At 41.7% G+C, this 23,677-nt stretch overlaps 1 protein-coding gene across 1 annotated transcript in view; it reads left to right on the top strand.

Moving 5' to 3' along the window:
* megf10 (multiple EGF-like-domains 10) overlaps positions 1-23,677 on the top strand; it is a 143,352-nt gene that overhangs the window by 34,481 nt on the left and 85,194 nt on the right. Inside the window, exons 2-5 of the mRNA XM_076757431.1 lie at positions 6,111-6,246; positions 8,483-8,584; positions 10,905-11,005; positions 16,258-16,350. Of these exons, the coding sequence (XP_076613546.1) occupies positions 6,128-6,246; positions 8,483-8,584; positions 10,905-11,005; positions 16,258-16,350 (415 nt within the window). The 5' untranslated portion in view covers positions 6,111-6,127. The remainder of the gene's footprint in view (positions 1-6,110; positions 6,247-8,482; positions 8,585-10,904; positions 11,006-16,257; positions 16,351-23,677) is intronic.

The following is a 23,677-nucleotide window of genomic DNA, read 5'->3' as shown; positions in this document are numbered from 1 at the left end:
TGTCCACGAGAACAGTGAGGAGGTGGACTCAGGAGGCTAATGAGTCACTGCAGGACTGCTTTGAGACAACAGACTGGAATGTGTTGTGTGAGCCACATGGGGAGGACATCAACAGCCTGACAGAGTGTATCACAGAGTACATCAAATTCTGTGAACAGACCATACTGCCAACTTGGACTGTATGCTGCTTTCCCAACAACAAGCCCTGGATCACCAGTGAGCTAAAAAGTCTGCTGAACAAAAAGAAACAAGCATTCAGGTCAGGGGACAAAAAACTGCCTCCAGATCAACGCAGGTAAAACCCAAGAACTGGTGGTGGATTTCTACAGACGAACACTCTGCCCCCTGACACCAGTGAACATCTAGGGAATGGACATCAAGCTGGTGACATCTTATAAATACCTGGGTGTTCACCTGAACAATAAACTAGTCTGGACTCACAACACAACCGCACTTTACAAGAAAGGCCAGAGCAGACTTTATCTGCTCAGGAGACTGAGGTCGTTTGGAGTGCAGGAGGCACCCCTGAAGACCTTTTATGACACTGTGGTGCCATCAGCCATCTTTTAGGGAGTGGTCTGCTGGGGGAGCAGCATCTCGACGGCTGACAGGAAGAGACTTGACAAACTGATCAGGAAGGCCAGCTCTGTCCTGGGATGCCCCCTCAACTCAGTGGAGTTGGAAGGAGAGAGGAGGATGATGGCTAAGCTGTTATCCATGATTGAGAATGACTCCCACCCCCTGCAGGACACTTAAACAGCACCGGAGAGCTCCTTCAGCGACAGGCTGCTTCACCCAAAGTGTGTGAAGGAACGCTATCGCAGGTCCTTCCTTCCTGCAGCAGTCAGACATTACAACCAGTAGTGGTCCCAGTAGACCACTCACTCACCAAGACTTTCAATATGACTGCACTATAATACACATCAACTGTGTTCACTCATACTGTGAAAATATTTAGCTCAGGTGACTTTCAACTTAAGGTGTATCAATCTTCCAGTCAGGTGTATTATTACTCCTATGTGCAATATCAATACTCCAGTCAGGAGTGCTATCATCCAATTACAATATCAGTACCTATTGTACATATTTCATTATTCCTTGTTTATATTGTTTGTATTGCTTGTTTGATATTTAATGTCCTTTTTACTGATACCCTCTATGTTTGCTATCCACTTTGCTGCTGTAATACCTGAAATTTCTCCACTGTGGGACTAATAAAGGTATATCTTATCTTATCTTATCTTATCTTATCTTCCAACCCCCCTCTGCCCAAGCTTTCTCCCTCCAACCCTCAACCCTCCCTGGTGATCCCTCCCTTGGACTCAACTCCCAAATCCCCCACCATCCCCCACAGCACCCCCTCCACTAGCACCATCCCCTGTCTGACTGCGGGCCAGGTAAGAAGACAGCTGGAGATGCTGCACCTGGGCAAGGTTGCTGGCCCTGATGGCAGTAGTTCCAGAGTCCTGAGGACTTGAGCCAGCCAGCTGTCCGTGATCCTGGGACACCTCTTCAACCTGAGCAGCAGAGAGTCCCAGTGCTATGGAAGACATCCTGCGTTGTTCCTGTTCCAAAGAAGAACTCTCCATCTGGCCCCAATGACTACAGACCCATTGCCCTTACATCGCTCATGGTGAAGGTGCCAGAGAGGCTGGTCTTGGCCCAACTCCAACCGCAGGTGAAATCATCACTGGACCCCTCTACAGTTCACCTATCAACCCCATCTGGTTGTGGACGACGCCATCATACACCTGCTACAGTGTGCGCACTCCCACTTAGATTGTAGCAGCAGCACTGTGAGGATCACTTTCTTTTAGGGGAATGTCAATGATAATAATGTAGAAAGCTCCACAGTTTGATACTTATTCCATTATTCAAGTATTAAAGAAAAAATGAAGACGTGGGAAAAACTCTATTTATTAAATAAAGAACAACTTAAACAGAAGCTTCCAGTGTCTTAAACTTTCAAATAACAGTGGAAAAAAAGTCCCTGCAGGAATGCACCTCCTAGGGTGAAAATTGCTTTTAAGTGCAGAACAAAGTGGCATTAACAATGTCCCCTGCCGTTGAAAAAACTCTTTCACTGGGGACTGATGTTGCTGGAATGGTGAGATATGACTTAGCCAAACTTGATAGAAGTGGGTAATGTGGTGCTTTGTCTTTCCACCACTTCAGAGGACAAGCAGAGAGGACAAGCAGAGAGTGAGATATTAGTCCATCTCTGCTTCTATCCCAACCATCAGCTGTGTGCTGTCTTTCTGACTAAAGGAACCCGACCGTTGGTTCAGATTCATCACACAACACAACGGTGGCTTTTTTCAAAGGTGTGAGGACTTTTGCAATCCTCTCGGCATCTGTGATGTCAGCAGTGTCCAAACTGTCTATTTCGCGTGCATTCCGTTTGACTTCAGTACTCAGCAGAGCTGCAGCGACTTCCTGTTGTTGTTCCAGGTAGCACTCAAGCATGTCCAGTGAGCTGTTCCAACGTGTTACCACATCCGTGATCAGTTTATGGACGGGAATATTTAACATTCGCTGCTTGGGTCAGCACAGCTGTGGCAGTTGAGCTGCGGTGGAAAAACAATGCCACATGTCTCACTCTAGCAAGGAGTCAGCTGACACGGTTTACCTTCAAACCTGCCTGTGAGGCAAGGTTCAGTGTGTGCACAAAACATTTTATATGTGGGGAAAGTCCGGTTTCTTTCACCGCTACATCCATATTCCTAGCATTGTCTGTAGTAACAGCTATGCCTTGGTAATTGTTGTTCTCCCTGTCGAGCCCCCACTCAACAACGGCGGATTTTAACACCTCGCCAATGTTACATCCAGTGTGTGATTCATAAAGAGCCTGTGTCTGCAGAACAAAACTTTCAATTTCCCACTCACTTGTCATAACATGTGCTGTAATAGTAATAAAGCTCTGAGTCACCCGTGAAGTCCACCCATCTGTGGTGAGTGAGACGGACTCTGCTTGCTTGAGACTCTGTGTAACTTTAGCTTTTGTCTCATCATAGAGAGCTGGCAACACTGTTTGACTGAAGCATGGCCGTGATGGAATTTTATACCTCGGTTCCAAAGTCCGTACTAATTTCCTAAAGCAATCGTTGTCCACACTAGAAGACGGCCGTAGGTCCTTCGCTTTAGTTTTGGCGATGGATCTTGTGATAGCTTGAGCTCTGGCGCTGTTGGGCCGAAGTGTGGCCCTAAATGGTTCATGGAGAGTCTTTTGGCCTGGCTGGGTTTTTTTCTTGGCAGACATAACATAACATTTCGGGGTGATGATTTGGCTTCTCATATTTGACGTATTGCCTGGCATGTATGTCAGGGCGGCATGGCAGTGTTTGCACACTGTCCTGTGTTTCTCCATTATCTTCTCTCCTTTGGCATTCTTTGATACGGAGAAACCGAAATGTTTCCACACATCCGACTTCAATGTTGCCAGGGCATCCGCGATTTCAATTTCCTCCTCTGTCTCTATGTTCTCATACGTCTCACTACTTCCTTCGGTCTGTAGGCAGGAGTGCAAAGGATCGTGGGCAAGCGCAAAGGATCATGGTCTTTGTAGTTTTTATGTTGTTCTCATCAATTTGCTCCAATTTTTTGCCTAGGGCCCTATCTTTTCATATATATAGTCCACGGTAATGCCGAGGCACGTTTATTTCCGATATCGTTACATCCCTACTTTCTTTGATTTCTCCAGTGCATTTAATACCATCCAGTTGCTGCTCCTGGGTGAGAAGCTGAGAGTGATGGGAGCCGACATGGCCACAATCTCCTGGATTACTGACTACCTGACAGACAGCCTGCAGTTTGTCCGACTGGGTAACGTTCTGTCTGAGACTGTGGAAAGTAGTACAGGACCACCACAAGGGACTGTTCTGTCTCCCTTTCTCTTCACCTTGTACACCTCAGACTTTCAGTACAACTCCTCATCGTGCCGCCTACAGAAGTTTTCGGACGACTCAGCGGTGGTGGGGTGTATAAAGGATGGGCGAGAGGAGGAATACAGAGCAGTGGTGGAAGATTTTGTTGAATGATCTGGTAGAAATCACTTGCTGCTTAACATGGCCAAGACCAAGGAGATGGTGATTGATTTCAGAGGGAACAGGACGACCACTCAACCACTGTGTATTCTGGGGTAGAGGATTACAAATACCTCGGAGTGTACCTCAGAAACAGACTGAGCTGGAAAGCTAACATCAACGCTGTGTATAAGAAGAGGATGAGCATTTCCTGAGAAGGCTCAGATCATTCAACGTGTGCAGCAAGATGTTGGAGATCTTTTACCAGTCTGTTGTTGCCAGTGCACTCTTCTTTGCTGCAGTGTGCTGGGGGAGCAGCATTGGAGCCAGCGACACCAACAGACTGAACAAACTGATCAGGAAGGTCAGCTCCATTATTGGCCACAAACTAGACACTTTTGAGGAGGTGGTGTAGAGGAGGACCCTGGACAGACTGTTATCCATCATGAATAACCCTGAACATCCTCTTCACCACGTCGTGGACAGACAGCAGAGCTCCTTTTCCAATAGACTGCTCCAGCTCCGCTGTCACAAGGACAGCTTCAGGAAATCATTCCTGCCATGAGCCATCACGCTCTACAATAGTAACTTACACAGTTAATCCACCAACCTCACAAACTCTTGTGTTTTACATATTACTTTTCCATATTATCTGCACTACTGCAATATTGCACATACAGTCTATGGTTTACACTTATCTATCATCTGAAACCGCACAAATTTTTTGCTGTAAAATCTGTTTATATACTAAGATTGTTTTTTTAATAGATTATTATAAAATTATATAATATGTATAATACATTATAATACGTATTAAGTAACTATATATTTAGTTTTACTTAGTCATATTTTATTTTTATTTTTTTTCCTGTTTATATTTTTGGTTATTTTTTCTAAATAATTATGTACACATCTTGTGTTTGCCTGTATGTTTAAATGCTACTGAAACAAAATTATTTCCCTATTTGGGATCAATAAAGAAGCAGTCTAAGTCATATACACACAATGACAAAAATGTGATACATGTTCCAGTTTTTTCCAGTTCATATTCTCTGAACAGCATCAGAAACGGAAGAGCAAATGAACAACATCTATTAACAACAAATATAAAACTTGAGTAAATAAAGAATAGTGGTTAATGTACTGTATTTTCTGATGACCACTCGAAGTGCTTTTTGCAATACAAGTCTACATTTAACCATTCACACACGTTCACACTATGGTGGCTACCCGCTCATTATGAGCTTTGCTTCAACATGTGACTGCAGGGGTCAGGGATTGCACCACTGACCTTCTGATAAGTGGATGATTGCACTACCTCCTGCACTTAGCTCTGGCTCTAGTTTGGTTGGTTTACTAAGAAAAAACAAACATAAAACTATAAATACGCACAGAGACACTGATACAATAAATGCCCTTATTTAAAGAACAGTGGCCCAAGCATAATCACAAAAGTTTAAAATTTGAGAAATGCGAGTTGAGCTCACTTTAGCCTGACACATGCCAGGCTCCTCTCTGCATGTCCTGCAGTAAACAGTAAACCTATGTCTTAACATGTTGACCTAGAATTCACCCCACCCCAAACAGTTAGTGGAAGAACATGACATTAATTCTCAGAAATCCATCAAACAGATTGAAGTTAACAACAAATAAAAGCACAACCTATAGTGTCCAGTAGGCTTATCAAATAATAACAAAATAGCAATAAATAACAGAAAAGGTAGCGACAATTAACTTCCAGGTCATGCTCGACATCAGTGGAAAGCAGCTGGCATTTGATTTCCACCCAAGAAGGGGATCTTCATCTCAGTCCAAAATGCTGCCAAACTGGAGCAGTTGCATTTTTTTGATGACCAACGTGCTTGTGTTCATCATCTTTTTGATGTGATGTGCAATTATGATCACTTCTAAATAGTTAAGTCTTTTTTGGCAGGTTATTTGTTATTAGTCAGGGGTTATGTGTCATTGTTAAACTAATTTACTAAGTGACTTGTTCAAGTTGTTCTGTTTTTCATATTTTGTGATACTGAAACTTTGTGATACAGACAGTGATATATAACCTGTCTCCTCATCCTTCCCTGTTTTAAGGTGCAGCTCTTACTGATATGGCGTTGTCACTGCACTGCCACAGAGCTGTCCTGTTGGCTGTGGTCTTTTCTTTCCTGCCTTGCATAATTTCCCCCCTCAACCTGGAGGATCCCAATGTCTGCAGCCACTGGGAGAGGTCAGTCACAATGCAGGGATCATTTTGTTAAGGGCCTTTGACCTCAAGGGCCTGTGTCACAGAGACTGCTCGAGTTTCCACTGATATAATTTGCCATGGTAACTAATTTCGCTGGAAAGACTGAAATACAAGGAAATTGTTATGCAGCAGTTGCAGTGTATTGTAGGAAAGAGCTCAGATGTATATGTGCAGATAATAAGATACTGATTAGCAGATATACACAGTATGGGTATATGGTTAATTCAGAGTGTTCATGATTATGTCAGTCATATTGTATGTATTGACCCATTCTTGCTCATTATGTCCCATTATGTGCTGTAAATTAGAGAATTATAGAGATTATAATGCACAGAGAAACAGTAACCCAGAAAGAAAGCGAGAGACTGAATGAACAGAGCATACCAAAGCTAAAGTGGAGGCTGGAGCCACCTCAGCAACCCATGCCTCTGCTGTCCATCATTTGACATGAGGTAGATGAGTTGCAAAGTTTGATTGTTACTGCTGAAGGTGCTCCTCTGTATCATGGACAGGGTAAGAGTCATTGTCTATGATGCTCTGCAGTTTGCACAGCATCCTCCTGTCAGAAACCACCACCAAAGAATCAAGATCAACCTCAGAGACAGAACCAGCCTTTCCTGATAAGTTTGTTGATTCTATTGGTGTTGATGCCAACAGCCATCTCAGGACATGACCAACCCAGCTTAGTGTGAGGGCTAGAAGCAGGGGTAAGCAACTACCTGGGTTGTCCAAAGTAAAAAAATACACTGAACAACACTTCTTAAGCTAACTCAATGACATATTGTATCTCGTTAGTTTACACATTTTTGTCTGATAGATTAACAAACATGAAACAAAGTATTAATGAATGAAATTATACCCAGATATAAATCTAAAGACCAATCATAATCAATCACCAATCTTTTTTAAAACAAAGGTGTTAAAAAGTATAGATGAATCTGTTGGCTGGTTTCAAAATTAAACGAAAACTTGGAAATCCATTAAATGAGATGTAAAAGAAGAAAGGTGGAGGCAGATTTCCCAGCTATATTGCCTTTCAGTGACTAATCTGAGGTAACAGCTGCATACACAGTCAGAGCCTCCCAAGAGAGAGATGAGTAGAGTGGCCTGAGACACACATAGTTTTTCAAGTTCAATGAGGCTTAAGAAAATCTCAATACCAAGTTTTTGGGAAAATTGTGGCACAAACTGAATAAATTTGCTGTCTTTTATGAAAATGGTAATTTAAGGAAATCTGAAGTCAGTTGTCAGAGTGCATGGGACAAATGCTCATTATCTAAGGAAGGGTTGAGAAAATGAATATAATAGTAAGTTTTTCTTTCAGTGGGCTGAAAATTGTTTCTATAATTTCTTAATAACAATAATAATAATTATAATCCAAAAGGAATGATGTAAACAGACATGTATTTCTGGGCAAGCAGAAATACCTTTGAAAGAAAAGCTCTGTTTAAAACAGAGAACATTTGTGACACATGTAGTCACTTTTCACATTTGTGCATGTTCAGCTTTCATTGGACTACAACCACCTGCTATGGGTTATTTGAAGAAATGAAGAACATTTAAAAATGATTTAATGCAATCTAATGCTTAACCCAAACAACTGACTCGGTTGATTGCCAAGGACTCCCAAAATGAAGTGTATCAGAGTATGAGACAACCAGTGACAGGTGGCTAAAACAGCAGATCTTCGTCACATCAGTCCTTCGCCCCTGTGTTGTTAATGTTTGCCTACGTTTAAGCACCAAAACTACTTGGTTAGATTTAAGTAAAGATCATGGCTTGGCTTAAAATAAGTATAAGGACTATGTGAAGATATTACTTATTATTTGGACATTTCATAGAGTAAACCATTCCATTCATTAAACATTTAATTATTTTTAAAACTGCTAATGATGGTAATCTTTAACTCTCATCATAGTTGATACAGTAATAAAATGAAAAGTGCATGCTGACAAAGAGCCTGTGGTACCACCAGCTCACGAGGCAGTCATAAGTTAGTTATGGAGGCCACAGAAATGCAAAGCCACACAGAGAGTAAAGAGGGTAAGGGGGGCGGGGGGGCGGGTGTTGAAATCAGCATGGGTGGCATATCATGCACAAAACCCTGCAACACAAACATACATACACAAACATACACACACACAGACACACACACAATTATTCTGCGTTCTGCTCCTTGAGTCTGATTTTTCTTTTCTCTCTCTTCCTGTGTTTTCAGTTACTTAGTGACAGTGCAAGAGTCATACGCCCATCCATTTGATCAGATTTATTACACCAGCTGCACTGACATAATCAACTGGTTCAAGTGCACCAGACACAGGTGAGTACCACTTCACTGAGGCCTGATGCAGACTAGTATGTGTGTGAGAATGTGTTCTTTGTCCTATTTACTGGACTGTATACTTCCCCTGTCAGCCATAATATATATCGAAAGTTTCTCTAGTCAGGCAGTCCATCGCAGTAATGATCCCAAAATCCCAAAAAGGTTGTTGCTGTGTGAACCATATATAGAATGTGATCATTTGCTAATCCTTTTTGAAATATACTCAATGGGATACTCAATACTCAATTCATCAGTTTTATTGATTTTTGTAAATATATGCAAGGATGTACTTAAATTTTTTAGTCAGGTATTCAGGTGAGTACCAGGAGATGGTGTTTGGTACTCACTCCATACGTAGCGCGGTCATAATAAACACACATTTCCACGCTGTCCATTTGAGTGTCCTCCATGGTAGATGATGACAATGTACCTCCCAGCCCTTTGTTGAATCTCAAATTAGCTGTCTGCATTCACAGGTCAACAGCTGGCTTTGAGTCAGCTCTCTCTGTGGTCATTTTTGACAGGTGAATGTGCATCAGGGCTGAGAGACAAGTATGTAATAGACAAGATCTGTAGATCTGAGACAATTTAACCACCTTGTTGACATTGCAGCAACAATCTGCACCAAAACATATACAAAAGACGCTTCCAAGTGCTTTCCTGCTCACTTTAAGCTTGGGATGAGCAATATGAACTAAAAATTAAATCACAGTTGTTTTTTCCTGTGACCGTATTATATATAACAGAATTACAAGAATAAAAGGGATACTTCTCAATACCTCATTTCACTCTATTAACAATGTAAGACATTGACTACACAAAAAGGCAATGACTACACAAAAAGCAACATGTTCCCAACATCAAAGCTACTTTTCTAGTTAATTAATTGACTTAAAATATGGTAAAAACATTCACACAGTTTCGACTGTGCTTGAATAAAACTGACAGGTTCTAGATTTGAAGTGAGTATCAATCCATCCTAAATGTTCAGTTTTTAAGCTTTCGTGTTGCCTTCAAAGCAGTCCAGAGAAAAATGGGTAGCACGCACATATAGCTTTAGACTTTTCCAGCTGTTGTTGTTGTGGGGGCATTTCCATCAAGTTAATCCACTGGGTCTTTACTTCCTTTGATCGTAGGAGTAAATGAAGAATTTTGTGTTGGTTCTTACAGCCAGCAATAGAGAAATTGGTGTCCGCTGCTTGTAATGTTATCTTCCACATCTTGTTGTTACCACTGGTATGTAACGTTATAGCAAGGACTTTTATAGCTCTTACTCCCCTCTGATAGTTTGTGCATTTTTCATATTCCCTCTTCATGTCAAAATGCACCTCCATCATTAACTCATAGTCACTTACATAAAGGAAAAATCCTCAGCATAGGGAAGAGAAAGGACGTGTGCATGTAAAATTAGAAAAACATTACATAGAGCTTGCTGTTCATCATTCAACTTGTTCAGCAAGTGGGCAACAGGACTTTTCAGCTTGACTAGCTGGTTTGTTAGCAATAGCTTGTGCCAGATATGTGTGCTTTGTGTTTAACAAATAATGGATTATTGAAATTCTTCAGTCTTTATAAAATGCACCCGTTTGGTCTGCTAGATGTGGATGCAAATGACATATCATCAACCACATTTTGGTGCACTCATCATTTGCTTCAAGCCACAACATGTCTTTTAGCCACTTTTCAGAAAGAAAAAACTGTTTTCTTCTGCTCAATTTCGGTTTGATATTTCTATTGCAGAATACCAAAGTACACACTTAATGTCTGTTGTGTTTTCTCTCACAGTAGGTTACTTCACTGGGTGAGATGTGTTAATGAGAAATGGGTGTACATGAAAAATGTGTATTGATGACTGTTGCTGCCTTCTTCTTCTGTTAAGTTTTCTGGCCCACAACAAACTGCTCACAGGCTACAGTGGTTGTTGATGCTGTGACCTGATAGTATTGTGTGCCAGCTGCTTCGAGCACACTGAGGTAAAGTCAGCTGTAAATATACTAGGTGCTTTTACAACAAGTGAGGGGAAGAGTCTGTGATACGCAATACTTTAAAGGTATGTATCGAAAGCCTTTACTTAATTATATATAATTATGATTGATTATGATACACAGACTGGACAGGACCCTAATCAGGACAGAGTTAAAGGATTAGTTATGGCTAGTTCCATATATAGACCATCCACTCTTTACATTCAACTCCACATTTTATATATGGAATGAAATGAGCACAAAAAAATCAAAACTGTGTTTATGTATCTATAAGGATTTCCTTTACTGAGTGTCTGATCCTGTCTGTGACCTCAATTCCTGTCTGTGTGCAGGGTGAGTTATCGTACAGCATATCGTAGAGGAGAGAAGACAATGTACAGGAGAAAGTCCCAGTGCTGCCCAGGCTTCTATGAGAATGGAGAGATCTGTGCTCGTGAGTACTCCCTCTCTCTCTCTCTCTCTCTCTCTCTCTCTCTCTCTCTCTCTCTCTCTCTCTCTCTCTCTCTCAAACACACACACACACACACACACACACACACACACACGTAGTGGAGTTGACAAATATTGTTAAGAGGCAAAAGGTTTAAGTTGATACTGGACATTCCCTAACCCTAACCCTAACCCTAACCACTTCAGATGTTGACAGATACATGACTGTACACCAGAATTATAAGTAATGTTATGATTTAGTAGATTTTGTTAGTCTAGGCAAACAGAGTGTATGCTTCTTCGGCAGCTGTGGGTCAGGACATACATCAAGTCATCCACTAATCTCTGGGTCCACTCACACACACACACACACACATACACATACATATACAGTACCAGTCAAAGTTTGGACACACCTTCTCATTCAATGGTTTTTCTTTATTTTTTTATTTTCTAAATTGTAGATTAATACTGAAGACATCCAAACTATGAAGGAACATACACGACCCAAAAATTTAGGGATATTCGGCTTTCGGGTGAAATTTCAGGATGAACCTAAAATGCACTATAACCTTTACAAGTGAACTTAATTTAACCTTCTCTAAACTTTTGAATGCACATGTTCAACTGTTCAGTGCTTCAGTACTTTTTGCACAGCTTGCTGTTCTCTAACAAGGAGCTGAACGGCAAAATTCACAACGGGTGATTGATCCATGAATCGACCAATAAATTTCCTGGTTCAATTAGAATTGGTATTTAAACAGTCCTCTTCATCATGCTGTTCACATTTTGTCATCGTGAGACCAAGACGACGCCTAACAATTGCCTCACACACAAAGCTTAGAGTGTCATAGAGTCTCATCAGCAGGTCGCATCAGAGATACAGAAAGACTGGAAGAGTCACAGAAAGGCATAGAAGTGGACTCCTTTGGCCACATCCCACACTGATGACTGCTTCATTGTGAACGGTGCCCTGCGGAACCAGATGATGAATGCCACTCAACTCCAGGCACATTTAAGGGAGGTGAGAGGCACCCAAGTGTCACGTCAGACCATTCAAAACCGTTTACATCAGTGTGGTCTGTGTGCTAGATGACCTGCAAGGGTACCTGATCACACCACCATGCATAGGTGTCATCGTCTTGCATCGGCCAGGGAACATTTACGCAGGACGAGTGACCAGTGGGCCTCAGTGCTGTTCTCTGATGAAAGTCGATTCACGTTGAACAGAAATGATGGCTGCCAACGATGTTGGAGATGTCAAGGAGAGCACTATGCATCAGCCACTGTTGTCACTAGATGAGCCCTTGATGGTGGTGGTGTTACAGTGTTGGCAGGTGTGTCTACTCATTACTGAACTGCCCTACACCTACACAAGCCCATACTACCTGAATAAAATCATTTATCCAGTCATTGTGCCCCTGCATGAACAACATAGGCCTAATTTCATCTTCATGGACGACAATGCTCCAGCTCATCGAGGTCGTATCAATAGGGAATGGCTGCTGGAGACTGGGGTACCTCAAATGGAGTGGCCTGCACTTTCACCAGACCTGAACCCATAGAAAACCTATGTGATCAGCTGAGTTGCTGTATAGAGGCTTGTAACTCTGTACCCCAAAACCTCAATGACCTGAGGGCCACCCTTCAAGAAGAGTGGGATGCCATGCCTCAGCAGACAATAAGTTGACTGAATGGCATGAGACATCGTTGTCAAGCTGTAATTGATGCTCAAGGGCACATGACAAGTTACTGAGACATTGCCATTTTTTGTTGTGGTATACCCACCACTGTTTTTGGCTTTTGTTTCAATAAATTGTTTGAGATGGGGAAATCACCATTGCGTGCTTCTACTTAAATGCTGAACTTTCATGATATAATATCACTGTAGCGTGAACTTTTTTTTATTTTCCATAAATTTCACCCGAAAACCAAATATCCCTAACATTTTGTAAGTAGTATATATATGGAATGATATTATGAACAAAAAAGTGTTCTACAAACCAGAATATGTTTTGTATTTTAGCTTATTCAAAGTAGCCACCATTGGCTTTGATGACAGCTTTGCACTCTCTTGGCATTCTCTCAGTCAGCTTCATGAGGTAGTCACCAGGTATAGTTTTTCAACAGGTGTGCCTTGTCAAGAGTTAATTTCTGGAATGTCTTGCATTTTTAAGTGTTTGAGACCATCAGTTGTGTTGTGCAGAGGTAGGGTTGGTACAAAGGTCTATACAGTGAATAGCCCCATTTGACAACTGTTCTAATCCATATTATGGCAAGATCCACTCAACTAAGTAAAGAGAAACAGCAGTCCATCATTACTTTATGACATGAAGGTCAGTCAATCCGGAAAATTTCAAGAACTTTGAACGTATCTTCAAGTGCGGTCACAAAGACCATCAAACGCTATGTTGAAACTGTCTCTCATGAAGACCGCCACAGAAGAAGAAGAAGAAGAAGAAGAAGAAGAAGAAGAAGAAGAAGGAAGACCAAGAGCTACCTCTGCTGCAGAGGATATATTCTTCAGAGTTACCAGCCTCAGAAACCACTAATTAACAGTGCCTCAGATTAGAGCTCACATAAATGCTTCACAGAGTTCAAGTAGCTGACACATGTCAACATCAACTGTTCAGAGGAGACTGTGTGAATCAGGGCTCCATGGTCAAATTGCTGCAAAGAAACCACTTGTGAGGAAGAACAACAAGAAGAAGAGTATTGCTTGGGCCAAGAAACACAAGGAATGGACATTAGACAAGTGGAAATCTGTCCTTTGGTCTGATGAGTCCAAATCTGAGATTTTTGGCACCACCCGCCATGTCTTTGTGAAATGCAGAAAAGGTGACTTGATGGTTTCTAAATGTGTGGTTCCCACGGTGAAGCATGGAAGAGGAGGTTTGATGGTGTGGGTGTGCTTTGCTGGTGACAATGTTGGTGTCACACTGGTGTTTTTTTCACAATTCAAAACATACTTAATCAGCATGGCTACCACAACATTCTGCAACGATATGCCATCCCATCTGGTTTCCGCTTAGTGGGACCATCATTTGTTTTCAACAGAACAATGACCCCAAACACACAGAACAATGACCCCAACACCAAAACACAGGGTTATTTGACCAAGAAAGAGAGTGATGGAGTGCTTTGTCAGATGACCTGGCCTCCACAATCACCTGACCTAAACCCAACTGAGATGGTTTGGGATGAGTTGGACTGCAGAGTGAAGGCAAGCAGCCAACAAGTGCTCAGCACCTCTGGGAACTCCTTCAAGACTGTCGGAAAACCATTCCAGGTGACTACCCCATGAAGCTGATTGAGAGCATGCCAAGAGTGGGCAAAGCTGTCATCAAAGCAAATGGTGGCTACTTTGAATAATCTAAAATATAAAACATATTGTGGTTTGTTGAACAGTTTTTTGTTTACTACATCATTGCATATGTGTTCCTTCATGGTTTGGATGTCTTCAGTATTAATGCACAGTTCAGAAAAAAGAAAGAAAGAAAGAAAGAAAAACCATTGAATGAGAGGGTCTGTCCAAACTTTTGACTGGTACTGTATATGTACTGTATATATACACACATGTAAATGACCTGGAACAATGAGTGGAGTAATAAAACAAAAGTGCAATGCACATAACTGAATTTGGTCAGTATTGCAATAATGATAGCAGCAGCATATTTTGTAAGTGTCAAAAACAGAAGTTGTGTCTTCTGTTGTTACTTCACTTGCGAATGAGGATATTGTGTATTCCCTACCCCTCTTTGTCAGTAGCCAGCAGGCAGTGACAGGTGTGAAGCCACAGTGGCTGATGGAAAAAAACAGTTGTTTAGCAGTCACACTAAAAGAAAGCATTATGTTAACACACAGCCTGTCAGAAAATCTGGGCGCTTCAGTGGAGATGGAGGCCACAGTTTGAGTCATGCAGGAGCTATGATAAAATGCCCCTGGAGTTCAGAGGGGAATTCATTGTGATGCAAAAAGGCTCTGTTGTGTAAGTGTATCACATGCAGGAGGGAGGAATTGCCAGATACTCGAGGCAACATTGCATTTCCAATTGGGAGCCAGATTGGAAAGGAAGTCAAATTACATTAAGGTTAAATGTAGTCCATTTTGCTTGGGTGGAGTCAGTTTGCCAGTTGCACATTAGAATATGTGAAGCCTAGTTAATGAAATGGATTTGTTTATTACAATGTGTGATGGTTCACTGATGACAGATTTAGATACTTAGCAGCACAATGCTACAATGTTTATAAAAATACAAACAAACCCATTCAAAGCATCAGCAGTACAAAAATCTGAACAAAATCAGTCTTTAGTCTCAGTGCTCCCATCAGCCTTATTTCAGCAGGCAACCTGCTGCTTCCCTGAAAACAACTGTTTTGGAAGCACTTTTAATTGTGGTTTACCTTCTTGAAGAACCAAAAATCAACCAAAGTGTTTGTGGACATGCCAAACTTCTTAAGGTTTCCAAGAATAAAGCATTTTCGGTATGCAGTCAGTCCTCTCAGACCAGTCACAAGTGTTAGAAATCTTTAAAACCATCAACAAATACTTGACTGACTGGAGAATAGGCTGTCATATTTTCCCTAAATCAATGCTTTAAATGGTTTTAAAAACATCAGTTTTACTTACTTACTTACTAATATGTCAGATGTGTGTGGTTTTCGACTTGTCCTGATGTTCTGTCACCGATTTGCCAAAAACAAAAGCAAGTAAGCCAGTGTAAAATCAGCATACCTTAAGCAAGTAAGCCAGTGTAAAATCAGCATCTCATTTGCATTTTTAACATTGTCCCTTTGGCAGCTCAGACAGATAATGTGGACCTAATTTGTCTTATCACCATAGAAAACAAATCTGTTCAAATCACTCTGCTCTTTTGAAAACAATATGGGCATTTCCCAGTGAAAATCATTTAGAGCTGAAAACAATGATTATATATAACTTGACTGACAATTTTTGAAAGAGTGGTCCAGTCTTATTTTGAATTAAGTCAAGTCAAGTCTTGAGACATAGAAGTCTCAAGTAAGCCAAGTCTCACAACAGAGAGTTGCAAGTTCTAATTTTATGGCGTAAGTCAGTTTCAAGTGCCACGTCTTCATTCAACAGCTCTGTAAAAGGGTAAGTAAATTTGGAACTTTTATTTTTTTACCCTTACATGACTAATTCTGATGCAGATATATATATATATATATATTTTTTTTTTTTTTTAAGGGACTGTTACTGTACTGATCTCTGTCTTCCTGTCTCCCCCATGTCTAGCTCATTGTGCAGAGAGCTGTGTTCACGGCCATTGTATGGCCCCCAACACCTGCCAGTGTGAGCCGGGCTGGGGAGGATCCAACTGCTCCAGTGGTAAGTCCTCCAGCTGTTGCTGTCTGTGAGCATTTCATTGTGTGTGAGGTGTTCTGTGAAAGCACTCTGAACTCACAAGAGGAAAAACAGACTGTGATATTGTTTTACTGACTGTTACACTGTGCCACACCAACTGTTTGTTCTCAGCTATGGGGTTTTTTGTTTTTTGCCTCAAACATGAATAGATTTGCTCCTCTCAAATTATATATACTTGTGCTTAACTTGCTACTTCAACTCTACTCCATTTTAGAGGAAAACATTGTACTTTTACTTTCACTTCATTTGAGACTGCTATTTTGCAGATTGATATTTTGTATGCAAAATTATCTTAGAATTACATTGTAACTTAAATATTAGCTTCGAAAATATTATGTGTTGTATGTCTAATTATAATAATTGTAATGCGTGTTTCCAGATGATGACCCATATTCATTTCTAGCGCCACCATCAGAATCACTCTGGACATCTCAAAACTATAGTCAAGATTTCAATATAGCTTGTAGAGGTTCCCGACCATAATTACACCACAATTTTTACATGTTAACAAAAAATGTCAATATTTTCAAGGCAGATAGTTATGAATGTTGTCTGCTAACAACAACTTGCAATTTGTGCTTCCTTCACTGTGGTTTGGCTAAGCTCAACCAGCACTCACTTACAAGGTACATAGTTATTATTTTTCATTCTATAACACAGGATTGCACAATGAAATGCAAATTGTTGTCCCTTCACATTATTCACAAATGGCAAGATTAGGTCAAAACGCTGTTTGTAAAAATATGGCCAATATGTTACAGGGGTAGTTGAGCCATTTTGTTTTCCTCTGAGCGACATTAGCAAGAGGTACACTTGGTCATGGAGCAGCCTCTGGTCCAAACTGGACCAGAGGCTAGGTTAGGTTAGGTTAGGTTAGCTCTTATTCTGGTACTCTTCCCCTCTTGTGGGGGCAATCGTACCACTTGTGGTGTGTTTGGTCCGGCTGGTCGGAAGATGCGGCTGGGAATGATTGTCTCAAGGTCTGCTGAACTTAATTCATCTACTTCCTTTTCTTCCTGCTGTCAAATGGCACTATATAAATAAAGTGAATTGAAATGTAATTATTATTTTCAATTGACTTGGGCTGGACAGTTGCTCATTCACAGTTCCATCTTTCATTTAGACATCAACGAAAGATGTCTGAATCATCGATTTCTGTCATTCAGACATTTTTCACTTTTAGCCAGCTGTAACTAGCTCCTTCATTTTCATAGCAGCATTGCATTATGGGACATCAGTGTCCATTGGGGCTGTTGAATGTGGCCAAAAATGACATTCAAATAGTCCCTCTAAAAAAAGACATAGGTTCAACCCATTTGAATATCTGTTTTTGGGCATTATGTCCATAAGAGGGGAAACCAATACGAGAGACATGCTACTTGTATGTTATTTCAAATAAACATTTCTTTAAAAGATCTACATAGCTACACGTTCTAAAATAAACAAAATAATGTCCTATACTGTGCTGATGAATTACGCACTCGTTTCAGCTTGACCTACATTTCATTTTCAATCTGTCAAAGTGATGTGTGCAGACTTGGTGGCATGTCCTGGAGGATTTAAATGTCCCGGACAAACAGGAGGAATTCTGGTCAAACATTGTCAGACACAAAAAGATGGAAAAATAGGGTCCATAGTTTAACTGACTAATGCGGATAACACATTTTTTTAAAAAGTTTTTTCAGTATTGAATCAGAGCACTGCAGCCAGAAGCCACAAATCAGACTGCAATGTTATCCCTCCGGATGTTTGCACACCGTCAATGAACGTGCACAAAAAGTGTTTTTGCCACTGACTGGCCCTAAGTGTCTGACAACATTATGGAAATGATCCCTATTAAAGTGCAAGATCTCTTTTGTTGAGAAATGAGAAAGAGCTGTTATGTCACTCTCGCCAAAAACACCAGACTCCATTCACAAAACAGTAATTTTATCATTGTAAAAAACATTTCATTCAACCTGACAAAAACAAAATAAAACTCACCAAAACCTTCTTGGTTTGTCTACCCCCTGTCCCAACATTCATCACCAACTTTGTTTTGGTTAAAATAAACTGGTATTAAAACAAATCAAGAGAGGGGCAAGAGAGAGGCCAAACATACAGAGAAGCAGCAAAAATAGCATCTAGAGCCAGCGTATTTTTACATCTGACTCTTGAAATGTTTTCACCAGAATCCAACACCAAATGTATTTTGTCAACGAAAATTCCGCCGATAAGTATTCATTGATGTCATTTTATTGCATGACTAAATTGTAACAACAATGGAAATGAAAAAAATATTGGTAACAAAAATTACAGCGAAATCTCTGTTCATCATGCCCTGGTCATTACGCGCTGAAGGAAGAGGAGAGACGGGAAAAATTATGACTAAAACATTTGACTAAAATTAAACAAAAACTGGATTCCACAGACTAAATCTTGACGAAAACAAAATGAAGACTAATCTGTGACTTAAACCAACTACAATTTTCAGTTAAGCAACTAAGACTAAAAGTAACTTTAAAATGATTTTCAGTAAGTGACTAAGACTAAAACTGAATTTAATATTATTTTCAACAAGCGACTAAGACTAAAACTAACTTTAAAATGATTTTCTGTAAGCAACTAAGACTAAAACTAAATTTAAAATCCTCGTCAAAATTAACACTGTTTGGATTGTTGGAAAAAAAAAAAAAAAAAAAAAAAAAAAAAAACTTAATTGCTGAACAACAGGAAAAAATGTTTTGTGACTCCTGGTTGTCAGTGCAGCCATAGCCTCAGTGGTGCTTTTCTCCCCACAACTGAATCTTAATTTTCACAATCAAAAGCCCTTGTGCCCGTCAATATCACATTCAAACATCCTTTCATCTACAGTCAAACATCCAAACAATGGTAGAAGTAGTATCTTGTAAGCAGTTTGTCACAACTATTTAGATTCTGTGTCACTCCTCAAGCTGAAGTCAAGATGGCGGCGCATGCACAATGCAAGGCTCAGCGTCTCACTAGAATACTCGATATAGTTATAATTTTCCTACTGGTTTTGAGCCAGTTCACTCATTACAGCTTTCCGAACACTTCCTACACCAGAGAGCAACTTTTGGATCTAAGATTTCGATGCACAAGCAGTGTTTTTGACAGACTTCAGCTCCCCCAAGAGATCGCCAGGACAGTGAGGCCGACCAACTCAGCTACGCCAACTGGAAGCGACCGTCGGCAGCATCGAGATCGTAAACAAAAGAGAGGGAAGCACTGACGTCTACGGACTAAGCCATAGCTAACCCCATACAGGCTACCACTACCCAGTATCTTCCTGGCCAATGTTCGGTCCTTGGTGAACAAAGTGAACAAGCTACGACTTTGCACTGCAACGTCATGATTGTCACTGAAACATGGCTTAACAACAGCATCCCAGACAACGTGACCGAGCTGGAGGGACGCCATGTCTAAAGAGTGGCAGAGCACTCCAGTAAGACCAGGGGCAGAGAACTGTCTATCTGAACAAAACTTGGTGTATAGACTCTGTTATCACTGGGAGCCACTGTTTTGCTAATCTGGAACATCTGATGTACAAGTGCAAGCCTTTTTATCTGCCTAGAGAGTTCACATCCACTGTGATAACTACAGCTTATATCCCCCCGGATGCTAATGCGAAACTAGCAGTGAAAGACCTGTATGCTGCTATCCACAAACAACAAAGTGCACACCTGATGGAGCCGTTATTATTCCTGGAGACTTCAACCACTCCAACCTGAGGACTGTTCTCCCCAAATTTCACCAAAATGTCTCCTGCTCCACCAGAGGAGACAAAACTCCGGAAAATGTTTATACAAACATTCCTGAGGTTTATAAAGCCACCCCCTTCCCCCACCTGGGACAGTCTGATCACCTCTCTTTGTTCCTACTCCTCAAGTACACACCACTCATCAGATGTGTGAAGCTGTCAGTGAGGACTGCTAAAGTATGGCCGGAGGGAGTGGACACCACACTCCAGCACCAGTTCACCAACACACAGACTAGAGTATGTTCGCCACCCGGGCCACGCTGGACTCAGGATCCATTGACATTTACTCATATGCCTCCTCCGTTCTGGATTACATTAACACACGTGTCACCAACCACAAACAGAAAGGAACTTTCCCCAACCAGAAGCCTTGGATGAACAGTAAGGTCTGTCTCCTACTAAAGGAACGTGACACTGCCTTCAGATCTGGCAACGCAGCAGCCTACAGCTCATTCAGAGTTAACCTCAACTGGGGCATCAAGGAAGCTAAACACGCTCACAGGTTACAGATTGAGGAGCACTTCCACAAAATACTGACCCCCGCCGCATGTGGCAGGGCATCCAGGCCATCACAGATTACCAGCCAAAAAAAGACAGCCCCACCTACCAACAATGCTTTCTTCCCTGACAAACTCAACAACGTCTACACTTACTTCAACTGGGACAACACACAACCACCCAGCAAAACTGCTCCCCACCCAGATGAATAGCCCCTCATGCTCTCCACATATTATGTGCACTCTGCACTCAGCAGGGTGAACATCCATAAGGCTGCTGGCCCTGACAGCGTACCTGGCCGCATGCTCAAGGCCAGTGTAGAACAGTAGGCTGGGGTCTTCACTGACACCTTTAGTCTGTCACTGGCCAAGGCAGCAGTCCCAATGTGCCTCAAGACCACCACTATCATGCTGTTACCGAAGCAGCCAGCTGCAGTGGGCCTAAATGACTTCCACTCTGTCACACTCACCCCATCATCACCAAGTGCTTCGATAGGCTGGTCTTGGCCCATCTCAAATGCTGTCTTCCCCCCACACTAGACCCCCATCAGTTTGCCTACCGACCAAATAGGTCGACGGAGGATGCCATCTCCATGGCACTGCACTTCACCCTGACGCACCTGAACAGCAACAACACCTACGTGAGGATGCTGTTCATCCACTTCAGCTGAGCATTTAACAGTCATCCTCTCCAAGCTGGTCAACAAACTCAGTGACCTCAGCATCAGCACCTCCCTCTGCAACTGGATCCTGGACTTCCTGACCAACACATCCCACCCAACCACACCTCTGCCACCCTGACCCTGAACATCAGTGTCCCACAGGGCTGTGTGCTGAGCCCCCTTCTCTACTCCCTCTTCACCCACGACTGTGTGCCTGTGCATGGCTCCAATTCCATCATCAAGTTTGCAGACAACACCATGGTGATAGGCCTGAACAACGATGAGTCAGCCTACAGGGATAAGGTTCAGCAACTGGTGATGTGGTGCGCCAACAACAATCTGACCCTCAACACCAAGGAGACCAAGGAGCTCATCGTGGACTACAGGAAAACCAAAGGCTGTAGTCACACCCCCATTCCAAATCCTAGTTTACTTCTACTGCTGCACCATTGAGAGCATCCTGACCAACTGCATCTGCGGTGTCTATGAAGGGCATGTAGCATCAACAGAAACAGCTTCCAACCCAACCATGGACTGTTTGCCCCCCTACCATCTGGTAGGAGGTTTAGGAGCCTCCATTCCCGCACCAGCAGGCACAGGAACAGCTTGTTCCCCAGAGCTATTACCCTGCTGAACTCTGTCCCCCAGCACCCCCAGTGACACCCCCCTCTTACCACCTTTACTTTTTTTACTTCACTGCCACTTATTACCTCTTGCTGTCACCTGTTTACATGCTGTGTTGCACATACTGTGCAATACTGTTAATACCTCATGCCAATTGCACTACTTGCATGTATTTATATTTTTGGATATTATGACTTTTTGCACTTCTGGTTAGATGCTAAACTGCATTTCGTGTCTCTGTGTTGCACTGTGACGATGACAATAAAGTTGAATCTAATCTAATCTAATGTCACTAGAGTTTAGGCTGGATTAGGCTGATAAAACAGTCAGATCAAACACCAAAACTTGCTATGTAATTCTGTATTGTGTAGAGCAGGCATCTCCAAACTGCAGGTTTTTCCTCCAACCAATCAAGAGCACGAAGTCTGACCAATCAGCTCTCTGAAGACTGAGATCAGCTGATGAAATGAGTCAAGTCTGGTGTGCTGCTGCTTGGTTGGAAAGAAAACCTTCAGCCACTGCCACAGCCAACCTTCGGCCCTTTGTGGAATAGTTTGGAGATGCCTGGTGTAGAGCCAAAAACTCTTGAGGTTCAGACACTATTAGCAGCTGTGGATAGAATTGGTGAAGTTCTCTTCTCTTGTGTCTTTTTGTTAGTTGCCACTTCAAAGTCCTAGACCTCACCATATGTTTCCAGGCAAATGTTAGCACTGTACATCTGCCATAGTGATAGTTTGAACTCATTAGCATATTGAAACTTTGTTCGTGTTTGGCGGATTTAATAATCATTGGTTGAAATGTGAGCTTTTTTTTGCACCAAACTTGCAGACAGTGTCCTCTCAGTGTCTATGAGAGACTATTTTTGGTTCTTATAAGCTTGTGAATGTCTCTCCATATAGACCTACATGCTGATATGCATGAGGACCCTACAGGGTGCGTCCCTGCTGTCTTCAGTGTCAGGCTGTAATAAAGGAGCTCATTGTTGAATCTGAGCCCCGGGCCTCTCCTGGCCTGCACTAGGCCCGTCTGTCTGCTCTCGCACACTCTGCACTCTGCTGTCATTTGTACAAGAGAAGTTTCAGTTGTTACAGTTGTCAAGAGGAACTTAATGAAAGTATGAACGGCTTGGATATGTGGTGCTTAATCATGGAAATTAGCGACTCGGCAACCATGAGGTCATTAATGTAATCTATCCCTTTTTTTCTTTCAATTTTTCTATTCTATTTAAGTGATTTATTGAACAAAACAGGATGGTAATATCATATATATTGTGAAATGATAAAGGTTGCAGGGGAAAAAATTGTTTTAGAAGAAAAAGATGTAGGTGGTGGTAAAAAGATTTTTTTGCACTGGTTCTTGTGCATTTTCCATGCAGTAGTGTTGCTATTGACCATAATCTTGACTGTCCATTTGTGCTTAATTAATTTACCTACTTCAAAAACCACCTGAACCATGTTCCCCCAAATTTCAGTTTTACAGCTGTCTTAATCCAGATACTTTCTAACCTCCCTATCCCAAATCTCTCAGCTGAAAGCCTGTGTCCTACTGAAGATGCAAATCTTCATAACCAAAACTGGTAAAGGGACTGCATTTATATAGTTCTTTTCTACCTTAATGGCTGATGCACTTTCCAATTTTGCATCAGCCGATTACTGATGGTTAGAGCACGGGCCTGCCCATTGGGAGCAACTGAGGGTTCTGCGTCTTGCTCATGGACAGGAGGATTTTCCTGGGGATTAGGCACCAAA

The sequence above is a fragment of the Chaetodon auriga genome, chromosome 19, assembly GCF_051107435.1.
Source record: "Chaetodon auriga isolate fChaAug3 chromosome 19, fChaAug3.hap1, whole genome shotgun sequence".
NCBI lineage: Eukaryota > Metazoa > Chordata > Actinopteri > Chaetodontiformes > Chaetodontidae > Chaetodon > Chaetodon auriga.
The sequence above is the reverse complement of the archived record's forward strand: the minus strand, read 5'-3'. Positions and strand labels throughout refer to the sequence as shown.